This window comes from Gavialis gangeticus, unplaced genomic scaffold, assembly GCF_001723915.1.
Source record: "Gavialis gangeticus isolate Ggan-Ray unplaced genomic scaffold, GavGan_comp1, whole genome shotgun sequence".
Lineage (NCBI taxonomy): Eukaryota > Metazoa > Chordata > Crocodylia > Gavialidae > Gavialis > Gavialis gangeticus.
Window position 1 is genome coordinate 14,336,631 of NW_017728993.1, and position 18,005 is coordinate 14,354,635.

The window sequence follows — 18,005 nt, forward strand, 5'->3', positions numbered from 1 at the left end:
CATGGCTAGCTATATGTCTCTACCACCCCAAGATACTACAGGCTGAATTCAAGTGAAGATCTGCCCATGAAATGGGGTAAGTCCAGAGCCTGCATTAAGAGTACTTACTCTTATTTTGTTCTACCTCTGGTACTAGGCGTGGGTAACCCAGTTTGGGTTCGAGAAGGCCTGTTTGTGCTGTTTGCATTGTGAGAACCTGTTGCTCTGGCATGCAGAGGCATGGAAAGTTGTTCTCAACCTCTGCACAGCCCTTGAGAGCCTGAGGGAGCTCTGCAATTTCTGGACTTGGCCATAGGTTGGACTGACCACCTCTGGTCTGCGTTTGACTTCTACCTGTGGCCGTCAGGGTTACGTGTTATCAGGGCCTTCCTACTCCTCCATTCCCCAGCCATGGAGAGACTGGTTTAGGAGCACAGGAAGAGACTGAGCTCTCCAAAAGGCCTAGCTCAGGCTGTGGGATCCAGGCTCACAATGCCCAGAAATATCCAAATCAGCCACTGCGGGTCAGCCTTGCCCTCCTCTGAGGCAGGGGCCCAAGCTCAGCTGTAGAAGGGATTGAAGAGGAAGGGCAGTATTTTCAAATGTGGGCATCTAAGTCCCTCTGGGTGCAGCTCCAGCCCTGACCCCAGGGTGGGAATCAAGGGGACTTGGGTGAATGCTCCCCACTGCTGAAAAAACAGATGTCAATGCCTCGTGTCGAAATTACCGGCCTCACTTCCCTGCTTTCCATGCCCTGCACCATGATCTCAGCCCCTGAGCTGGGGCAGCAGCCGGCCTCTGTCCAGCGCCCACGTGTGCCCACCTCCAGCAGCGCTTTGGCAGAGCAGGATGGTGCCTGTCAGCTGGCAGATGGAGCCAATTTCTCAGAGGCCTTGGGGCACAGCCAGAGACCCAGGCCCTGCTCGGGGGAGCTCTGCACTGACGGCATACACAGCAGTCATCACAGCACCTCTGCCCCTTTCTTGGTCTCCTCCGCAGCACCCAGCTTAGGTGCCAGGTCTCCAGGCATCACCCTTCTCAGGACAAAAATATGCCTCCACACTGGGCCGTTCAGCTGCAGACCCCTGCGGTTCATGGGAAGTCCCTGTGCAAAAGAGCTCAGCACCCAAAATGACAAAGGGTGAGAGGGAAAACAGAGGCACAGGGAGGTGACAAGGTTTTTATCCAAAGCCATGTGGTCAGTCAGTGCCAGAGCCAGCGGTAGACAGCATAGCTCTAGTGTCAATTTAGTACCCCCACCACGGAGGGCATATCACCTCTCTGGAGGGCACATTTACAGTGCCAGGACAGCACATGAGTTGCTCATTAGAGACAAAAACTAAATAATGTTTGTGGGTTTGTTGGCTTCTCTGCTCACTGCCAAGCCCATGTCAAGGTTATTTAATAGACCTTTCCATGACTTCTCCCAGCTGGAGTTTGGGCTTTTGGCTTTGTAGTGTTTTTAGTTTCATGTAGGAATGTCTCTTCCCCAGGGGCAGGGGGCTGGACACGATGATCCATTGGGTCCCTTCCGACTCTATAAACTGTGAATATTTAACCTCCACCGATATCTGGGTTTGACCTACTCTGCTCAAGCCAGCTGCACTCCCTTGGGTATCACTTCACTAGGGACAGCTCAATAATGTCTCACATATCCAAAGGATGCTGCACAGACAGACTTGGGGCCTGCGTACCCAGCAGGAGGCCGCACGGTGTTAAGGCAACCAAGTTATGTCTGCATATGCTGGCACCCATATGGCAAGCACTATGGCAACAGTCATTAATTAGGTATACTCCCTCCAGTTCAGGACTAGCTCAACCTTTATGCTCCATTATGCAATGGAGAGATAAGTTTGAACTGAATGCTCCTGCAAAGCTGCTCTCCCCAAGCTCCTTGGATGGATAGGACAGCCGAGGCCCTGTTCCCTGGCCTGACTGCTGGCAGCGCTCTTTTCTGATGGTGACGCTTGCTAGAAGATAAACAGAAAGAGACTGGCTCAGGTACTCTGGTGATAGCCCCATGTAAGAACCTTACATAAGACAAGCCACATCTACATGAGACGCTTACTACACAGTAGCTCGTTACTACTGCGCAGTAGCATCGCGGGGCACGAACCATGACACAACGCTACTGCACAGTAGTAACAAGCTACAGCGCAGTCAGCATCACCATGAAGTTAGATAGAGATGCTACTGCACAGTAACACCAGCTATTGCACAGTCATTTCATGCCTTGGTGATGCAAGTATGAAATGACTGCGCAGTAACAACTGTGCAGCCTGCGTCTCGTGTTGACACAGCCACAGAGGAGCTAGCCTATTGGCCTAGGCTGATTCTGGACTAGTTCACATCCTACCCACTGCTATCCCCTTTGCAGCCCTGCTAAAATAAACATGTAATGCAGGCCAGACTTTTGTACTGGTGTAGGTGGGATATGGCTTGCAGATAGCACCTTCAATGATAACATAATCTAAGTCCACAACCCTCTCTAGTATGGAGGAAATTCCTGCTTGGTGAGAGGCCCCTGAACAGGTGAGTATTTGTTTCCTCTATGACAGCAGCATATGTCCCTGCCTGGTGTATTTAGGAAACATTTTCTTCTTTCCTCCCACCCCGTCACAGCAGTGTCAGCCGTAAATATAAAAACGACAGGAGTACCCGGTCACACAGGTGTACTGCCTCATTTTTATCTATGTTCTGGGAATGGGGAATGTGAGCAAGGAGTCAAATGTTAGCAAAGCACCCAGCATCTTAGATGCTCTTCCGACCTTTAGGAAGGGATGGCCCCTCATTCACAGAGCTAATCATTCCAGTTACGAAGTAAGAGATAGTGTAAAGCGAATGGCAGATGGAGGATTGAGGAAGGGTGTGAGATGGAGAAAAGGAGCCATCTGCACAATTAAACAGGAGCTACTCAGTGATCTTAACTGCCTAGCCAGCTGGCCAATACCAGGTGGCAAATTGCTATAGTCAGTCATCGTGATGTGAGTGAATCTTGACAGATCTGAAGGACAAGCTAGTAGCATCATGGACTAATTCGGGGAGGTGATCCTGCCTGGGGGTCTAAAAGGATTTGTTCCCCACAGCTTCACCCCAACTCAGCTTTAGAAGGAGCAAAGCAGTTGGGGTGGCCCAGTGATGGAGATACCACAGTCACTCCCAGCAATCTACTCCAATGGTTAAGCATTCTTATCATCAAGACATTTCTGCTAGTATCTAAACTAAAGAAGTGCCAGTTAACTATCAAGGGTGCTATGTGACTGCTCCACAAACAGCCATGTCCGACTGCTACCTCAGTCCCTGGAAAGTGAGCATAGATTAGGCTGTGCAGGATCCCAGACTGACAGTCTCCAATGGAAGGACCATGCCAATGCAGTAGCATAATAGCACGAATGAAGAGGCCTTGTGTCCTGTTAAATAAGGTTTATTCTACACCACAGAGTTTTGCCGGCAGAGCCGTGCTGGTTAGAAGTGTGAAAAAATCACACCCTTTCACCCTTTCTGCCAGCCAAAACCCCAATGTAGGCATGGTTATACCAGCAAGAAAGATCTTTTACCAGTATCCTTTATTCTGCTTGGGGACTGCAACTGGTATAAGCTGTGCTAGCAAAGGCTCTCCCTTTACTGGTAATTGTTGGTCTCCAATGGGAGTGGAAAACAGCACAGGTTTAGTTATACTAGCAAAACTTGCAAGTGTAGGAAAGCCCCATGACTGGAAGGGAAATCCATGTTCTTGGTCACAGCATAAGAAGCCAGATTAAGAGGATTGTACTGTAATGGATTTCTGTAGATCACCTTTTTCCAGGCTCAGATGCACTTAAATGTACACCAAAGAGGCTGAACACGTGGCATAACTGCTCATAAAACAGCTGTCCAGAACTTGCCAATGATTTGGGGTGTCTCAGTTGTTTCTGGGTGACCAGCTAGAATCAGCTACAAGCGGCATAATTCTCAGAGCCCCGTACCATCCTCTGGAAGTTAGGGTCCTGTAGGGTATCTCAACCTAAGGATCCAACTAGCCCCCGAATCACCCATTCCCTTGGATATAAGTATTTAATTGCAAACTGAGCAACAAAAGCAGAACAGAAGGCAAAGAGTTCTTGGTAACGCAAGCCTCCGTGACCCGTTTAGACTGGCAGGCGGTGAAGGACAGGCAGGGGGCACAGCTCCTATTGGGTTGACTTTCCTATTTATTGTAAACAGGGCTTTAAAGGTGATTATGTTTGCATCTCCTCTGGTGGCAAGCCACAATTTTCTCCATCAACATGACTTGAGAAAAGTACTTATTATTCAGAGAGCACATAAAAACAGTGGCAGGAAGGAGCTGCAGTAGAAAGCAGGGTGCAGAGACCCAGCTGTTGAAAGCACAAGCCAGTGATTCTCAACTCGGGTGCTGCAGCACCCTGGGGTGCCCTGAGCTCCTTTGGAGAGTGCCACTGGAGGGGTGAGGAGATAAGGTGATACAGGCAGGGTCAGGCTTTCCCTGCCTGGCCATTCCCCTGCCCCCACTGCCCAGTTCCTCTGCAAGGGGAAAGCGCTGTAATAATTGGGTTTTGAAATGGAGCGCTGCTCAGTTCACAGAAGTTATGGGGGGTTCCTTGAGTCTAATGAGAGGTGCCTTGAGTCGAAAATGGTTGCGAACCACTACTCTAAATGCACCTGAATTGTCACAACTGTTGGATGAAAAATCACACGCGCACCCGCCGAGTCACGGGGGAGGCACGGGAACCCGACATGTTTAGCTCAGCCCAGACCATGGTCTAGTGGAGGAAAGGAGGTCCAACGAGGGAAGTGCGCAGAGATGGTCAAAGGTTTGACTCGGAGTAATGGGCAGTACTGGGTCAGCGTTTTCTGAGGACACATTTTCCATCACAAAGCACCAGTTTGTTGTAAGCAAAATGTTTCACGGAAATGTACTGATTTTGATGAGCTTATGCTCGTCCACCAGAAACTTGCTGTGGAGTCCAGAGGATGGGCACCTGGGGAGCCCCAGCTCTCGGGTCTCATCTCCAGGCTCCACAAGTGAAAGTCTGGAAGCTCTGCCTCAAGAGGGCTTGAGTCTGACTATGACTCCCAGGGTTTTAAGGCTTTCTGATCCATGACTTTAGACACCGCTGATACCGAGGGGGCCTTCGTGATGCCTTTGACTCAAGAGGATTCTCTGACCTGTCCCCAACTCTGCAGGAGCAGCCTGGAGAGTCCCACACATATGGGTTAGCAGACAAGCTCCCGGGACTCAGGGCAGGCCGAGCGAGCCTTGTGAACTGGAGCAGTACGAGGAGTCCCTGGGAGCTGTAGTAGTATGAGCTGCAGGGATCCCCAGGAGCCAGGGGAGGGCAGGGGGGTCTGCTTTCCTGCCTTGCAGGTGCACTGAGATGGCCAGCACCAACTCCCCACAACAGTAAATATGCCAGGGAGTAAAGTACAGACTGCCAAGGATCAGGACCATTCCCAGGGGTAGTCTGGGTTTATGACTCTATTCTGGAGCCGTTCTCAATGCATTCCCAGGGCAGGGTCTCTCCCCCCTATTGTACCTGATGTGGTCTCTGACACTTGTGCTGGTGGCTATGACCAGAGGGAGAGGAGAATTCAGGTTCACAAGTGCTTTTTGCTCTTTCTGTGCACACAGATGAAGTGTGAGGCAGGGGGAATCAAGCCTGGAGGCCTTGGGTCTGTGCATCCAGGTCTCAGCGCCAGTCAGCTGCAGCCCGCTACCGAAGACCTCACACAGCCGAAAACAGCAGCCTCTCGAAAACAGAAAAAGGCTATTTATCTAATGAATACCCTAGGGAGTCATTTCTGGGGCTGAAAAGCACAGAGATTTGGTCTGCTCATGGTATTTCCACCATCCTGGGACTGCTGGAGCATGAGAAAAACAAATACGGCACTGTTTTGACTTCACAAAGGGCTCCCTGAGGCATTGAAAACCCTGTGAAAAACACAAATGCAAGTACCAAGACTGAAAGAGCCATTTCCACATCCCCCAAAGTCAAACCCAGTGCAGATCTTGAGTGCCATTAGCCTACAGCACGAGTAACCTTCTCCAGCGTCCTCTGTGTCCTCCAGCATACATCTCCATCGTCGCAGGTAAATGTGCATCAGGGCGCTGGGCTCATCCATGCGCCACGGGCACTGAGCTCCAGTGGAAATTTCTCACAGCCCACGCCACAACAGATCTGCACGATCAAATGAAAGCGAACGCTGGCGAAGTAAAACACGCGGCATCACTCTCACGAGTCATCGTCCCACCTCCAACCACAACCGCCTGGGGCTCCTTACAGCTGCCAGGGCCTTCACTTGCCTTTTCTGCTCCTACTCAGGCACTGGAATAAGTGGCCTGATTTCCACATGGCCTGGTTCAGCGTGATGCCGCCAGCAATTGTTTTGCCGCTCCCTGCTGATCTCACGCAGCTGCTGCTTGCTCCGTGGCTCCCCATCCGCTTGGCTTCACCGCGCCGCAACAGAGACGAACCGACAAGCAAAGGAGCCCGGCGGCCGGCCCGAGTCTAAAGCTGACGTGAGTCACTCCAGGCCTTCAGCTCAGCCGACCCCGACAGCCGCCAGGCGAATGTCAGAGCAGAAAGCCAGGCCTCGGCAGGAAGGTGCTGACACTGTATCAGGTCCATTTTTCCCAGCTGCTGCTTGCCGCCTCGTGCATCGCTGCTGCGGTGCCCACAGGGTTAACGAGATGGACGGTCTCATCTTCACCCGGTGACTCTTGCTATGACATTCACGGTCACTAACCTGTGAGGCTTTCCCCGTGGGGAAAAGGCTTTGCCAAATCTGCGCCTTGTGAAGTCCATCCCAGGGGACTACGCCCTTGCCTGCCTCAGCACTGATCGGCCTCCGGCACAGAAGCAAAGCTCCTCTTCCCTTCCGAAGACATCATTTAGCCCCGTTCCTGCAAAGACGCATGTGTGTGCTTACCTTTGCCATGTGAACATATACAATGGCATATGTTACAGGTAACATATACAGGTAAAAGGGCTGCTGCCTGTTTCCTTTGGAAGAGAATTGGGGCTTGGAGTCCGCAGCCTCATCCATAGGCAGCAACCCTGGGGATACGTACAGACAAGTGCTCCATAGTCCATCTTTTGAACCCCCAGTGTTTGGCATTTGGAGATTTGGATTTCTTGCCTATAATAGAGGCTGTTTGGCTTCACTATGCTGAGCGCTGTGTTCATCCATTTTGTGGGGGGGTGAGGGAGGGAAAATAAAGAAGATAAATCATTTTGTTCCTAGGATTTGAGGGCCTACATTTTCACCCAGGCTGCAGTCACGTAGCAGAAGGGTCAGTCGCTCTCTTTGTCGGGTTGTGGACTGTGGGCCTGCGCCAATCAGGGTCTGGACCTGATCAGTGCAATGCCAGTGGCCCACGTTACCACCGCTCTTCTGCAAAGACACTGGTGAGGCCTCCCCTAGTCCTGTGTCCAGCTTTGGGTCCCCCACACTTCAGAAAAGTTGTGGACAGTTTGGAAAGAGTCCAGTGCAGAGCAACAAAAACGAGTAGGGGCCTGGGAGGCAAGACTTATGAGGAAAGGTGGAAAGAACTGGGGTTATTTAGTCTGGAGAAGAGAAGGTTGAGGTGGGATCTGGTAATCGTCTTCAAATATGTCCAGAGAGATTATAAAGAGGATGGAAATGAACTTTTCTCTGTGGTTGTGACAGGACTAGGAGCAATGGCTTCAAAATGCAGCAGAAGAAACGTAGGCTGGAGATTAGGAAGAGCTTTATAAATACGAGGGTAGTCAAGCATTGGAACAGGCTACCTAGAAACATTGTGAAATCCCTGAAAATGGTCAAGCACAGCTTGGGCAGACACTTGACTGGGGTGGTCTGGTCAGGGATGATCCTGCCTTGAGCAGGGGGCTGGAGGAGATCATCTCCTGAGGTCCCTTCCTATGTCCTAGGAAAGGCGACACTTTCGGTGCAAGGGGGAGGCCCATTCACCCCACACTTCCCATTGGTATCTGGAGGCTCCCAGTCACCCTGTGCATTTACTGAGGAGGGCAGCCTTTGGGTGAGGAGCTAAGGCTGCTCCGGGGGTGAGCTGGGATGCAGAGACCAGGACCTGTGGCCTGCAGCTCTCTCCAAGCTGCTCCATGGTATGGATGGTGGCACAGCGGGCTGCTTTCAGGCATGAATCATACCCGGTGTTTTTGAATGTGAAAACACAACAGATTTCCCTTAACACACCAGAAGGTTACTGAAAACATTTTAATGGAGTCACGCCTGACCCAGGCCCTCTTTCGCCCCAGTCACACACTCCAGACTTTGCAGGTGGCTTTCACCACCCAGCTACCTGAACCAGATTCCTAGACGTGAATGGAGCTGGACTGGGATATGGACCAGCCCTTGAGTTTTGCAACACGGGTCCATCTCCGATGGTCCCTCAGCAGTTAGGTCTCAGGCTCAAAGATGGAATCATCATCAGCCATAAGTAAACTCTCCGGCCCCTCTTTTACCCCATAATACAGATCGTCCTCCTCCTCTTCCGTGCTCTGGATCACTCTTGGCCCCGACAGCTTTGAGACAGGACCTGCACCCCCTGCACAACCTCTTGGTGGGAGAATAGAAGATGGGTGGCTCTGTGCTGGGGCCACTGGGTGTTCCTGGCCTGGCTCCTGCCCTTCTTCCACTGATGAATCAATTGAGGCAAAATCTTCATAGGAAGGCAGCTCAGCACTGGGTTTCTTGGTCGGACACTGCGATGGCGGCCAATCCCTCTGTGAGCTAACGCGTCCCTGCAGAAATGGGTGGCTGGAGGGTGAGCCCTCGGAAGAGGAAAGCTCAGTGTCTTCCTGGAAGGAAGCCAGTGGTGCCTTACCGCGGGGCTTCTCCAGTTGGCTGAAAAAAGGCAGAGAGGTAAAGTGAAGGGCAGCGATTCCTTTGGCACCTGGTCCCTCTGCTTTTATTTCCCTGTTTTGTCCTTGGCTATGAGGTTTACAGTAAATCAAGCTGAGCAGATGCTCTGTTTTCACCAGACTCTGAAGGGTAGGCATTGTCCCTTTAAGCAGCTGCCTTGTGTTTGGTGTCTAAAGTAGTGCGAAGATATTTGTTTGCCCTCCCCAGTTTGGATCTCAGCTGCCATCAGCTGGGAGCAGCTCTGACACTGGAGGAATGGGGAATTCAGCATCTTCATTACAGTGCCTTCAAAGGCACCTGCCTGTCCTATCCCATCTCCTTTGCTGCTGCATAGCCCACCGAGGCCATGCACAATTCACCATGTCCTCTGACAGGCTCCTTGCTGTAAACCCTAACACAGACACAACCAGAGCCTGGTGGATCCCTGCCAAAGCCCCTGGCTCAATGGAGATGTCAAAGCCCCTTTTATTAAGCAGGAGATATACATCTGCTTTGAGCCACTCATTGACCATCCAGACGTTGGCATAACATAACCCCAGCAAGCGTGATTTATGCACAATGCAATGGCCTGTCTCCTCTCCCCGTGACTTGAGTTGCCTGGGATATTCTTCACCCCAGTGGTTGCACAGGGTTGCAACTGTACTATTTAGAAAGCAGACAGCTTCTATCCCAGCGGGGGCTGCATTTCAGCAGAACGCTGTTTACTGAGTAATAGATGTATAGGTTGTGCCGTTAGCTATTAAAATCTGCCCAATGATGTTTGGGATCTAAATGAATCACAGTCCTAGACTATTTTATTCAGATTTTTATGCTATGACACCAGGGCATCTTACCACAAGGCAGTGTGTTTTAACAACAAAAAAAGAATTGGGATTATACTTTCTCAGAAACCTGAACTTAGACTGTGGATTTACCCAGGTAACAATCCTTGCCAAATAAGTTCTGCAAAATGTAAGGTAAGAAAGGTGCCTTTTCCTAATCAGATTTCTTTGAAATCATTGGACTGGTTCCACTACAATAAAGCCCACCTGTTAGACTTCAGAGGTACCCCAAATATAACATTAACTTCAGTTGTTCAATGTTAGCTAAAAATCTGCTGACGTTTTATTATGGGATCCACTCCGTTCCACAGGGATTAACAATGATAATGCTTTCAGTGAATGCCTTACACGGCAATACTATTCAATTGTTGTCCAAGGCCCCAACACTGGGGAGACGGACGAGGTTGCTGTGTAGCGCTAATCATTTTGGTGCGTCAGAGGTACAGGGGAAGATTTCTAAGATTGGTTCTGGTTGCCTGTGAACACAAGGGACTCGATGGCCCGAATGTACTTTTCCGGCTTGGAGTAACTCCACGAAAAGCACCTGATGTGCAAGTTCATGAGATCACTCTCTCGGTTCACCTCAACAGCTCTTTTTGCAGCAAGCAGGGCCCCCTGCTGCTTCTGGGTTTCCCAATCATAGAGGCTAAGCATAAAGCCAGTCACCTCATGTAATGTGCTGCTCTTAAGAGTTAATGTTCCTTTGAAATCACAGGTGGAAATCAGCATGGCCGGGGAATACCCTGAATCACAGCAAGTGCTTCCTGGTGGTTATGCAGTTGCAGTTGCTCCCTGGAGGCACAGACAGAAGAGAGTTCCCACCCCAAACAGTTTATATGTGCCCGGGGCATCCAGCAGCACTTCAGGTGTGCTCCAGCTGCATCAATCCTTTCCACCACAGGTTCAACCACCATCTCTCAGTTGAACTTCATCTGCAATGCTCCTATACTAACACCAACTCTCTAGACACTGAGGTCCACATCCAGGACAGCACCCTAAAACCACTATATATTGAAAACCCACAGACCCCCCACCCTACCTATGTCCATAGGACCAGCAATGATCCTAAATACATCAAAAAACTGTTATCTACAGCCAGGCCCTCAGATACCATCATATCTGCTCAGAGAAGAACACCTGCATCCCCCACCCGGCCAGCCGAAAATCTGCCTTTATATCACAAGGACACTGCAGCGGAGAACTATACCATGCACGTGAAAGAGCTACCCAAATATCCTGAAGTAACCTGCTACCATTCAAAAAGAAACCCCCCTTGGTGGTCACCTACCACTCCACACTTGAACCAATTAGGTGAATCACCAGACAACTACAGCCCATACAGGACAAAGGCCAGCCTTGAGACAAAGATCCCCAGCCCCTCCACCCCTGCCTTTCAAACAGCTCACCAACCTTGCCCAGCGCATCATGAGAAGCAAACTCTCCGTTGCCTGACAGATATCAAGTGGAACAAAAAATGTTTAACCTGTTAGCACATCTCCACTGCCACTATTATCAATACCCCCATAAGGAAACCACCAGAATCCATGGTGGCTACACATGCCTTTCCCAAAATGAGATATGCCTGATCTAATGCACCAAGTACGCTCATGGCAACTATGTGGTTGAAACTAAACAGCAACTACACAAGAGAATGAACTCTCACAAAAATATATATATATATATCAAGGACGGAGACATACAGTCACCATTAGAAGCACATTTCTCACAACACAACTACTCCGTCTCTGATCTCACTATCCTCATGCTCAAGGGGAATCTACCTAACACCTTTAAAAATAAAACCTGGGAACAAAAATTCAGAAGTTGGCTGGACCCTGAGGGCCCTGCTACATGTTCAAGTTAAAGCTGGATAGAAATCAACTGTAGAGTCGTTACACATTTTCAAGCACGTGAGTTTATAGCTGGTTGGCTCTTTTTAGAGCTGTAGAGTCATTTTTGACATGTGATAATTACTTTCATAGACTCATAGAAAACGAGGGCTGGAAGGGACCTCAGGAGGTCACATCTAGGCCAACCCCCTGCTCAAAGCAGGACCAGCCCCAACTAGATCATCCCAGCCAAGGCTTTGTCGAGCCGGCTCTTCAAAACTTCCAAGGATGGAGATTTCACAACCTCTCTGGGTAACTTGTTCCAGTGTTTTACTACCCTCCTAGTGAGAAACTACTTCCTAATATCTAACCTAAACTTCCCTTGCTGCAACTCGAGCCCATTGCTCCTTGTCCTGTCATCTGCCACCACTGAGAACAGCCCAGCTCCATCCTCTTTGCAACCCCCTGCAGGGAGCTGAAGGCTGCTCTTAAGTCCCCTCTCCGTCTTCTCTTCTGCAGACTAAATAAGCCCAGATCCCTCTGTTTCTCATCATAAGTCATGTCCCCCAGCCCCCGAACCATTTTCATTGCCCTCCACTGGACTCTCTCCAATTTGTCCAAATCCATTCTATAGTTGGGGGGGGGGAAGGGGGCAGATGTGGCCTCACCAGTGCCAAGCAGAGGGGAAAAATCACTTCCTTCAATCTGCTGACAATGGTCCTACATCATTGCATAATTTCTGGACCACCATGGCTGCATCCCTCTTACACTACCATTTCAATCCATTTGAAAAGACTTGAGCACTGTACTTGCTGCCTGTTGCTAATGTATCTTGGAGAGCACGTCCACTAGTTACCCCGGGGGGTGAGCTTGACTACACATCATCTCTGAGGTAGCTGTGTGCATACTCTTACCCTGCAGCAAATGAAAGCTAAAGTATGATAGCTTAGCCCTCAATGACCTGGGGTTGAGTTATTCCAGTTTAGCTTTGATCTACTGTAGAGTCAGACAGTGATCCCAGAGCAGCTGATGTATGATGAATCCCCACCTTCTGGCCTGGTAGCATTGACACTCATGTGCTAAGTGTGTCCTGAGTCAATCACTGTAAGCGGTACTCTTTGGACTCCTCAAGGTCACCTACCGGCTGGCCATTGCTTTTTCCATCTGAGCTGCTGGGTCTTTGTAGGTTTTTCCATCGCTCCCTGAGTCTCTGTGGACTTCTGCTTTGGCTTGTACCGTGGGCTGGGTACGTGCTCCTGTCCTGAGCATGGACCCAGGCAGGGGTGGGGCACATTGCACCTCCTGGTCTCCCGCAGACCCTTCTATTTTCATTTGGATCTGATCATAAGATGGCAGGCTCTTCTCGTAGGCTTTGGCTTCCTCCTGACTGGTGTAGGTAGCTTGGGAGCTGAGGTGGGGGAGACAGAAGGGAAGGTGTCTTATTAAATCCTGTTGTTTCTCTTACTTCTTATTTTTCTCTGCAGCGTGAAGTAGGACACATGCCATTTGCTGAGCAAGCAACTCCTAATCTGAACGCCCAAAGCTGTGGGAAAGAGCAGCTCCAGCCCAGAGTGTCCAAGGCTCACCCCACCCAAGAGGCACTGAGTCATTTGCAGGTCATATTAATTGAGCTCCTTATGACATGCCACCAAATCCTGCCGGGCTTCTTCAGTTAAACTATGATGGACATTAGTAGGGCAGGCAATGGGGAGTTTGGCTGGGGAAGGACGGCAGGTCTGGCCCTCGCTCAGCAAGCCCTAATCTAGGCCCATCACAGGGATGTCAAAATGGCACTTCAAGGGGGGGATTTTGCACTTAATGGGTCGTTCAGCTGGAGGACCAGGGTGGACACTGCTCTCAGCTGGTGCCACCATAGGCAGTGCCAGCAAAAAGAGACCATGGGATCAAGAGCTGCCTGGACATGGAGCCCAAGGTACCTTCCCAGCCTGAGAGGTGCTCTTGCCAAGGAAGAGCTCGAGGGAGGTTCAGCTGCTGCCAGCACTGGTCTGTGGTTAACCCTAGGCCCTCATTACCGTTTTTTGTTCATATTTCAGCAGTACTGGGCTCCGTTGCGCTAAGTGCTGTACAAACATAGAGGCAGCCCTTACCCTCAAGCATCCAGGAGAGGAAGTGCTATTATCCCTAGTTGGCAGACGTGGAAGCGAGGCACCCAGGGACCGCAAGACTTGCCCAGGGTCACACAGGAAACCCATGGATGGCAAAGCTGGGAAATAAACCTTGATCTGAGTCCCAGGATACACCAGACTACAACACCCTCCTAGCACTCCCTCTGCCATGGTCCTACAGGGTCAGCCTACCTTCCACAACCATCCTTATTCAATCTTTAAAAAATGTCCAAGCGTAAGAACCAGGAGCCTGGAAGATCTGCGGGTGTTTTGCATTTCCCAGGATCAGGCCCTTCATTTTTTATCATGAGCTACTGGGTATTTTTTTCCCACAGCTTCCTACTTTTCTTAAAAATGAAAATTTTGTAGCAGTCCCTTGTGCCAGTGTTCTCAGACACTGACCTTGTCCCCCGGGACGGGCAGATAATTTTGTGTACAAACCAGCATGCTAATTAAAAACCAGATTGCAAACTGTTGAGTGCAGGCTGCGTCCTTGCCTCTTTCAGACATACCAGGTCTTCTCTGGAATTTCATTTGCTATCAAAACAGCAGGCTTGTGGGACACAAACTTCTCAGCCTCAGCATCCATGGGAGCAAACGTTACCTGGGGGAAAAGAAAAGAGGAGGAATAGATAGAATGAATCTAAGGCATTGGAGCTGATTTCCCATTCATACGTCTATCCTTAGGTCCTTCCTACCAGTAAACACAGCCCTTGAACTGGGTTGTTTTTGCATCTTCACTGCCAGTGGTCCAGATTTATCTAATCATTCAGGTTGCACCAACCTGCGTTTTGCTGTTAGGAGAGATGCTGCCAAATCGCTTGTTCAGTGCAAGTGTAAAGGACCCAGAGACTGAAATGTGAGTGCCCTGCCCTCATGCTTGGAAGCCCCTAGCACACAGGTGGGCAAAATGCAGCCTGCGAGCCAGATGTGGCCCACCAGGCTATTCTACCCGGCCCGTGGGGCCCCTAAAAATTTAGAAAATTAATATTTATCTGCCCCTGGCTGCCTGTCATGTGGCCCTCGATGGCTTGCCAAAACTCAGTAAGCAGCCCTCCGCCCAAAATAATTGCCCACCCCTGCCCTAGCAGGACGGGAGCCCCAGTACAACACTCAACCCCCCTGTCTCACACATGACAATGGGAGTCTTGCCTCTCAGGGCCTGTGGGGGCCTGGCACCCAAAGGACAAAGGTCTTTAGCTCATTCAAAAGGGAGCTGAGAGCATACCTGTCCCAAGCCAACTTCTGGCCTTGCAGTATCTGAAACAAAGAGCCAAGCAAGGGCTGCCAGTTTGGTCACATGCTGCCTTGTGAGGGGCTATGCAGATCTTTAGGGGCAGCCCCATGGGCTCCATTCAAATCAGACACAGTTTTGCCACGGACTTCAACATGCAGATGACCTCCAGGGCTTTGGCCCATCTTCCTGGAGCTATGTTTGGCACCCAGAGCCACAGGGAACGTGAGGAGGCCTTCATTCCAGCTGGGGAGGGATGTTTTACTGAAGCATGGAGCCCGCAGTTGCAAAATAGAGATATCATCCCGGAAAGGATGGGTCCATTTCCAGACATCAGCTTTAAACAACTATGACCCGAAGCTGAATCCAGATCTGAACGCCATGCCCAGCCTTCCTCTCCAGGATAGGCATTTATCTGCAAAGCTCCTGGCATTTTTTATCCAGACCCTCACTCTATAGCTAAAAACTATTACTCTGTTCCAGTAAGAACAGCCTAATCAGTGGCAAATTTGTGAAGAAGGTTCCCTGTTATAGGTCACCTATTCAGATTATTGCTCTATAACCTTCAGCCCTGCATCTCAACACGTACTCTCATTGACTCCAGATCTATTAACAAGCCTTTCTGCATCAGTGGGTCTAATGCTATAACAAATGTCTTGAGTTTCCATTGGAAAAATGTAATTTTATGGGTAGCCTTGTGTCTACAGGGAACGGGAGCTTAATTGTTTTCCTGCACTGCCAACATTCCTTAACAAGGAAATTTTCTCAAGGGTTTTTTAATGATCCACCTCAGTCAAAGAGGCTTGAAGATTGGCTGTGGATTCAAAAGGATCTGGGGGAAGGGCATCTTTTTTTTGCCCTAATCCAAACTGAGTTTAACACCATTTTATATAAACCCTAAGCATCAATAATATCAGCCGTGGAGAAACAGCGAGCAATCACTTACAGAGCCCTAGGTGCTTGTCTCTGCTCCTCCCAGCCATCTCCTGGGCCTTTCATTTACCCAGCTGTGCATTTCTTTGAATAAAAGACCGTATCTTCCCATCTGTGAATGTCCTTCAGGAATCGATTCAAGAAGGTGCTGTTGTGCAGCCACCGCTGCTGTGCCAGCCTGCCCCTTACGATGGTGAAACATTTCCACTCTGCGAAAAGCTATTTGACACTGCTTCGTAAGGCCGGAGGACCACTTTGGGAAGCCAGAAATAAAGATGCATGCTAACAAAAAAGATGCTTTCTCTATCTCACACCTTCGAATAGGCAGATCTTCTGGGATCTTCTGGGTCTTCAGCAGGGGGAGCTTTCAAAGAGTCACCTTGAACACTGAATCAAACTTTTGGTCTTGTTTTTCTCTCTGCTGATTGTTTAGCAGCAGCTCTACAAACAGCTGGGCTTAAACAGCTGGGCTTATCGTGGGGCGGTGAAGAGAAGGGTTTGGGCCATAAGGATACTATTCTTTCATTAGTAGCGGGGTGTCATCATACTTCCGTAGTAAAGCTGCTTCTGCTCCTACTGATGACTGAGGATGTTTCACTGATGGACTAGTTAAGAGAAAGACCTATTTCCTGGCTTCCCTCACTTCACCTTTAGTTCTGGGAAGACTGCAGGCAGGTAGACACTCTCTTGAGCTGTCTTGGCATCCTAAAGCATTAAAGTCAAATCTGGCAGGAATCAGAGGGATGAGAAAACAAAGGTGCTGTGTTCTTAGCAAAGCAGTCATGGACACGGGGTCTAAAGGCTTTTAATCCTTTAATTCCTCTAAATGCCCTTCAGGGGACAATGAGGATGTGTTAGATCTCCCTGCCCTGGGTGGTGCCTTTGGAGAAGGCAACATAGAAAGAAATGACTGTCTTCTCCTTTCTGCTTGACTCTGAATGCTTCAGTTATTGCTGGAAACCAGCTGCAATGTGAAGCTGAAAGTCAGCCTGACTAGCAGAGGGAACTGGGGTGTCTGCTTTGCTATGGTGCCCTCCTGAGCCCCTCCACAGGGCAGTGATGTGTCGCAGGAGGAGAGCAAGAGGTCAGTGAATTCATGTGGCTAGGATGTTCACCCAAAGATCTTAAAGCACTTTGGAAGTAGCAACATGTGTGTTTTACCCTTGGGGAAAATGAGGCACGGAGCCATGAAATGATGTGCCCAGTGTGACAGTAGCTGAGCTACTGGTCTTGTTCCTTAGTCATTGCATCCCCTTGCCCTTCTGCTTAAAAGTGCATTAAAATAATCAGGTTGCTTTGCTCAGCTGACAAGGAAGCATCGGGGTGCCCAGAGATGTCTGGAGCCCAGTCCATATGACCATGGGATGCAGACACAGATGAGGAGAGGGCAAGAAAAGGAAATCAACCCTACCTTGGGGTAGCACTGACACATGCTCCAGGTGATCCCCACAGCTATGATCAGGACCCCCAGGGTGCAGAAGGTGATGTAGATCTGGGGCTTGTCTGTGCTCATAATAAACATCCCAATCATCACCAGGAAGAAACCCAGCATTATGAGTCCATAGCGGAAAGTTTTGTCCTCAGCCATTGCAAATGCCACGGAGCAACAGGGGTCAGGCGTAAAGCATGAGCCGGGCCCGGTGAGCAGGGAGGCTGGAAGGAGAGATGCGAGGCAGCCCTTTGCCTGGCTCGGAGCTAGCGAGCACTCCCCAGGTGAAGGAAGGAGTGGCTTTTCTAGAGCTTGCCAGAGGCTGCAAAGCAGCTGCACGTTCAGCCCCGTCCTGCCCAGGGCTGAGCCAGCCAGTTTTTAATGCGAGTGTAATGAATGCAAATATGATCCCTAAATTCACACTCCAGTGAAGCTGCCCAGCACAGCTCACTATAACCTTCCCTCCAGGCACATGCAGTCCTGGCTGTGGGAACACCTATCTGGGGAAATATGAACAGGGGAGGGAGAGATCACAGGCACAGGGGAGAGCACCAGAGCCTGGAGGTGAAAGGACACTTCAGGCATGTGCAGTACCTAAACTGTGCCTGGCTCATACAGCCGCTTGGCTAGGGGATGTATTGGCAGGAGTGGGCAATCCCAGGCAGGCAGGGTGGGCACCATGCACCTCATTTTTCACTGCTCTGCACAAATCTCTCAGGATGCATCTACCTGAGGGAAATGAGTGCCCATCTGCCTGACAGGAAGCTAGAGTTGCAGGAGCCCCGTCTA

The 18,005-nt window shown here is 50.0% G+C and overlaps 1 protein-coding gene across 1 annotated transcript; it reads right to left on the reverse strand.

Annotated features, from left to right (window-relative positions):
• Positions 1 to 8,178: 8,178 nt before the first annotated feature.
• Positions 8,179 to 17,523, reverse strand: BSND (barttin CLCNK type accessory beta subunit). The gene is made up of 4 exons (XM_019501239.1): positions 17,199 to 17,523; positions 14,133 to 14,224; positions 12,636 to 12,902; positions 8,179 to 8,826 (listed from the first exon to the last, which is right to left on the reverse strand). The coding sequence occupies exons 1-4, from the start codon at positions 17,373 to 17,375 to the stop codon at positions 8,379 to 8,381; spliced, it is 984 nt and encodes a 327-aa protein (XP_019356784.1). The 5' UTR covers positions 17,376 to 17,523; the 3' UTR covers positions 8,179 to 8,378.
• Between the last annotated feature and the right edge of the window lie 482 nt (positions 17,524 to 18,005).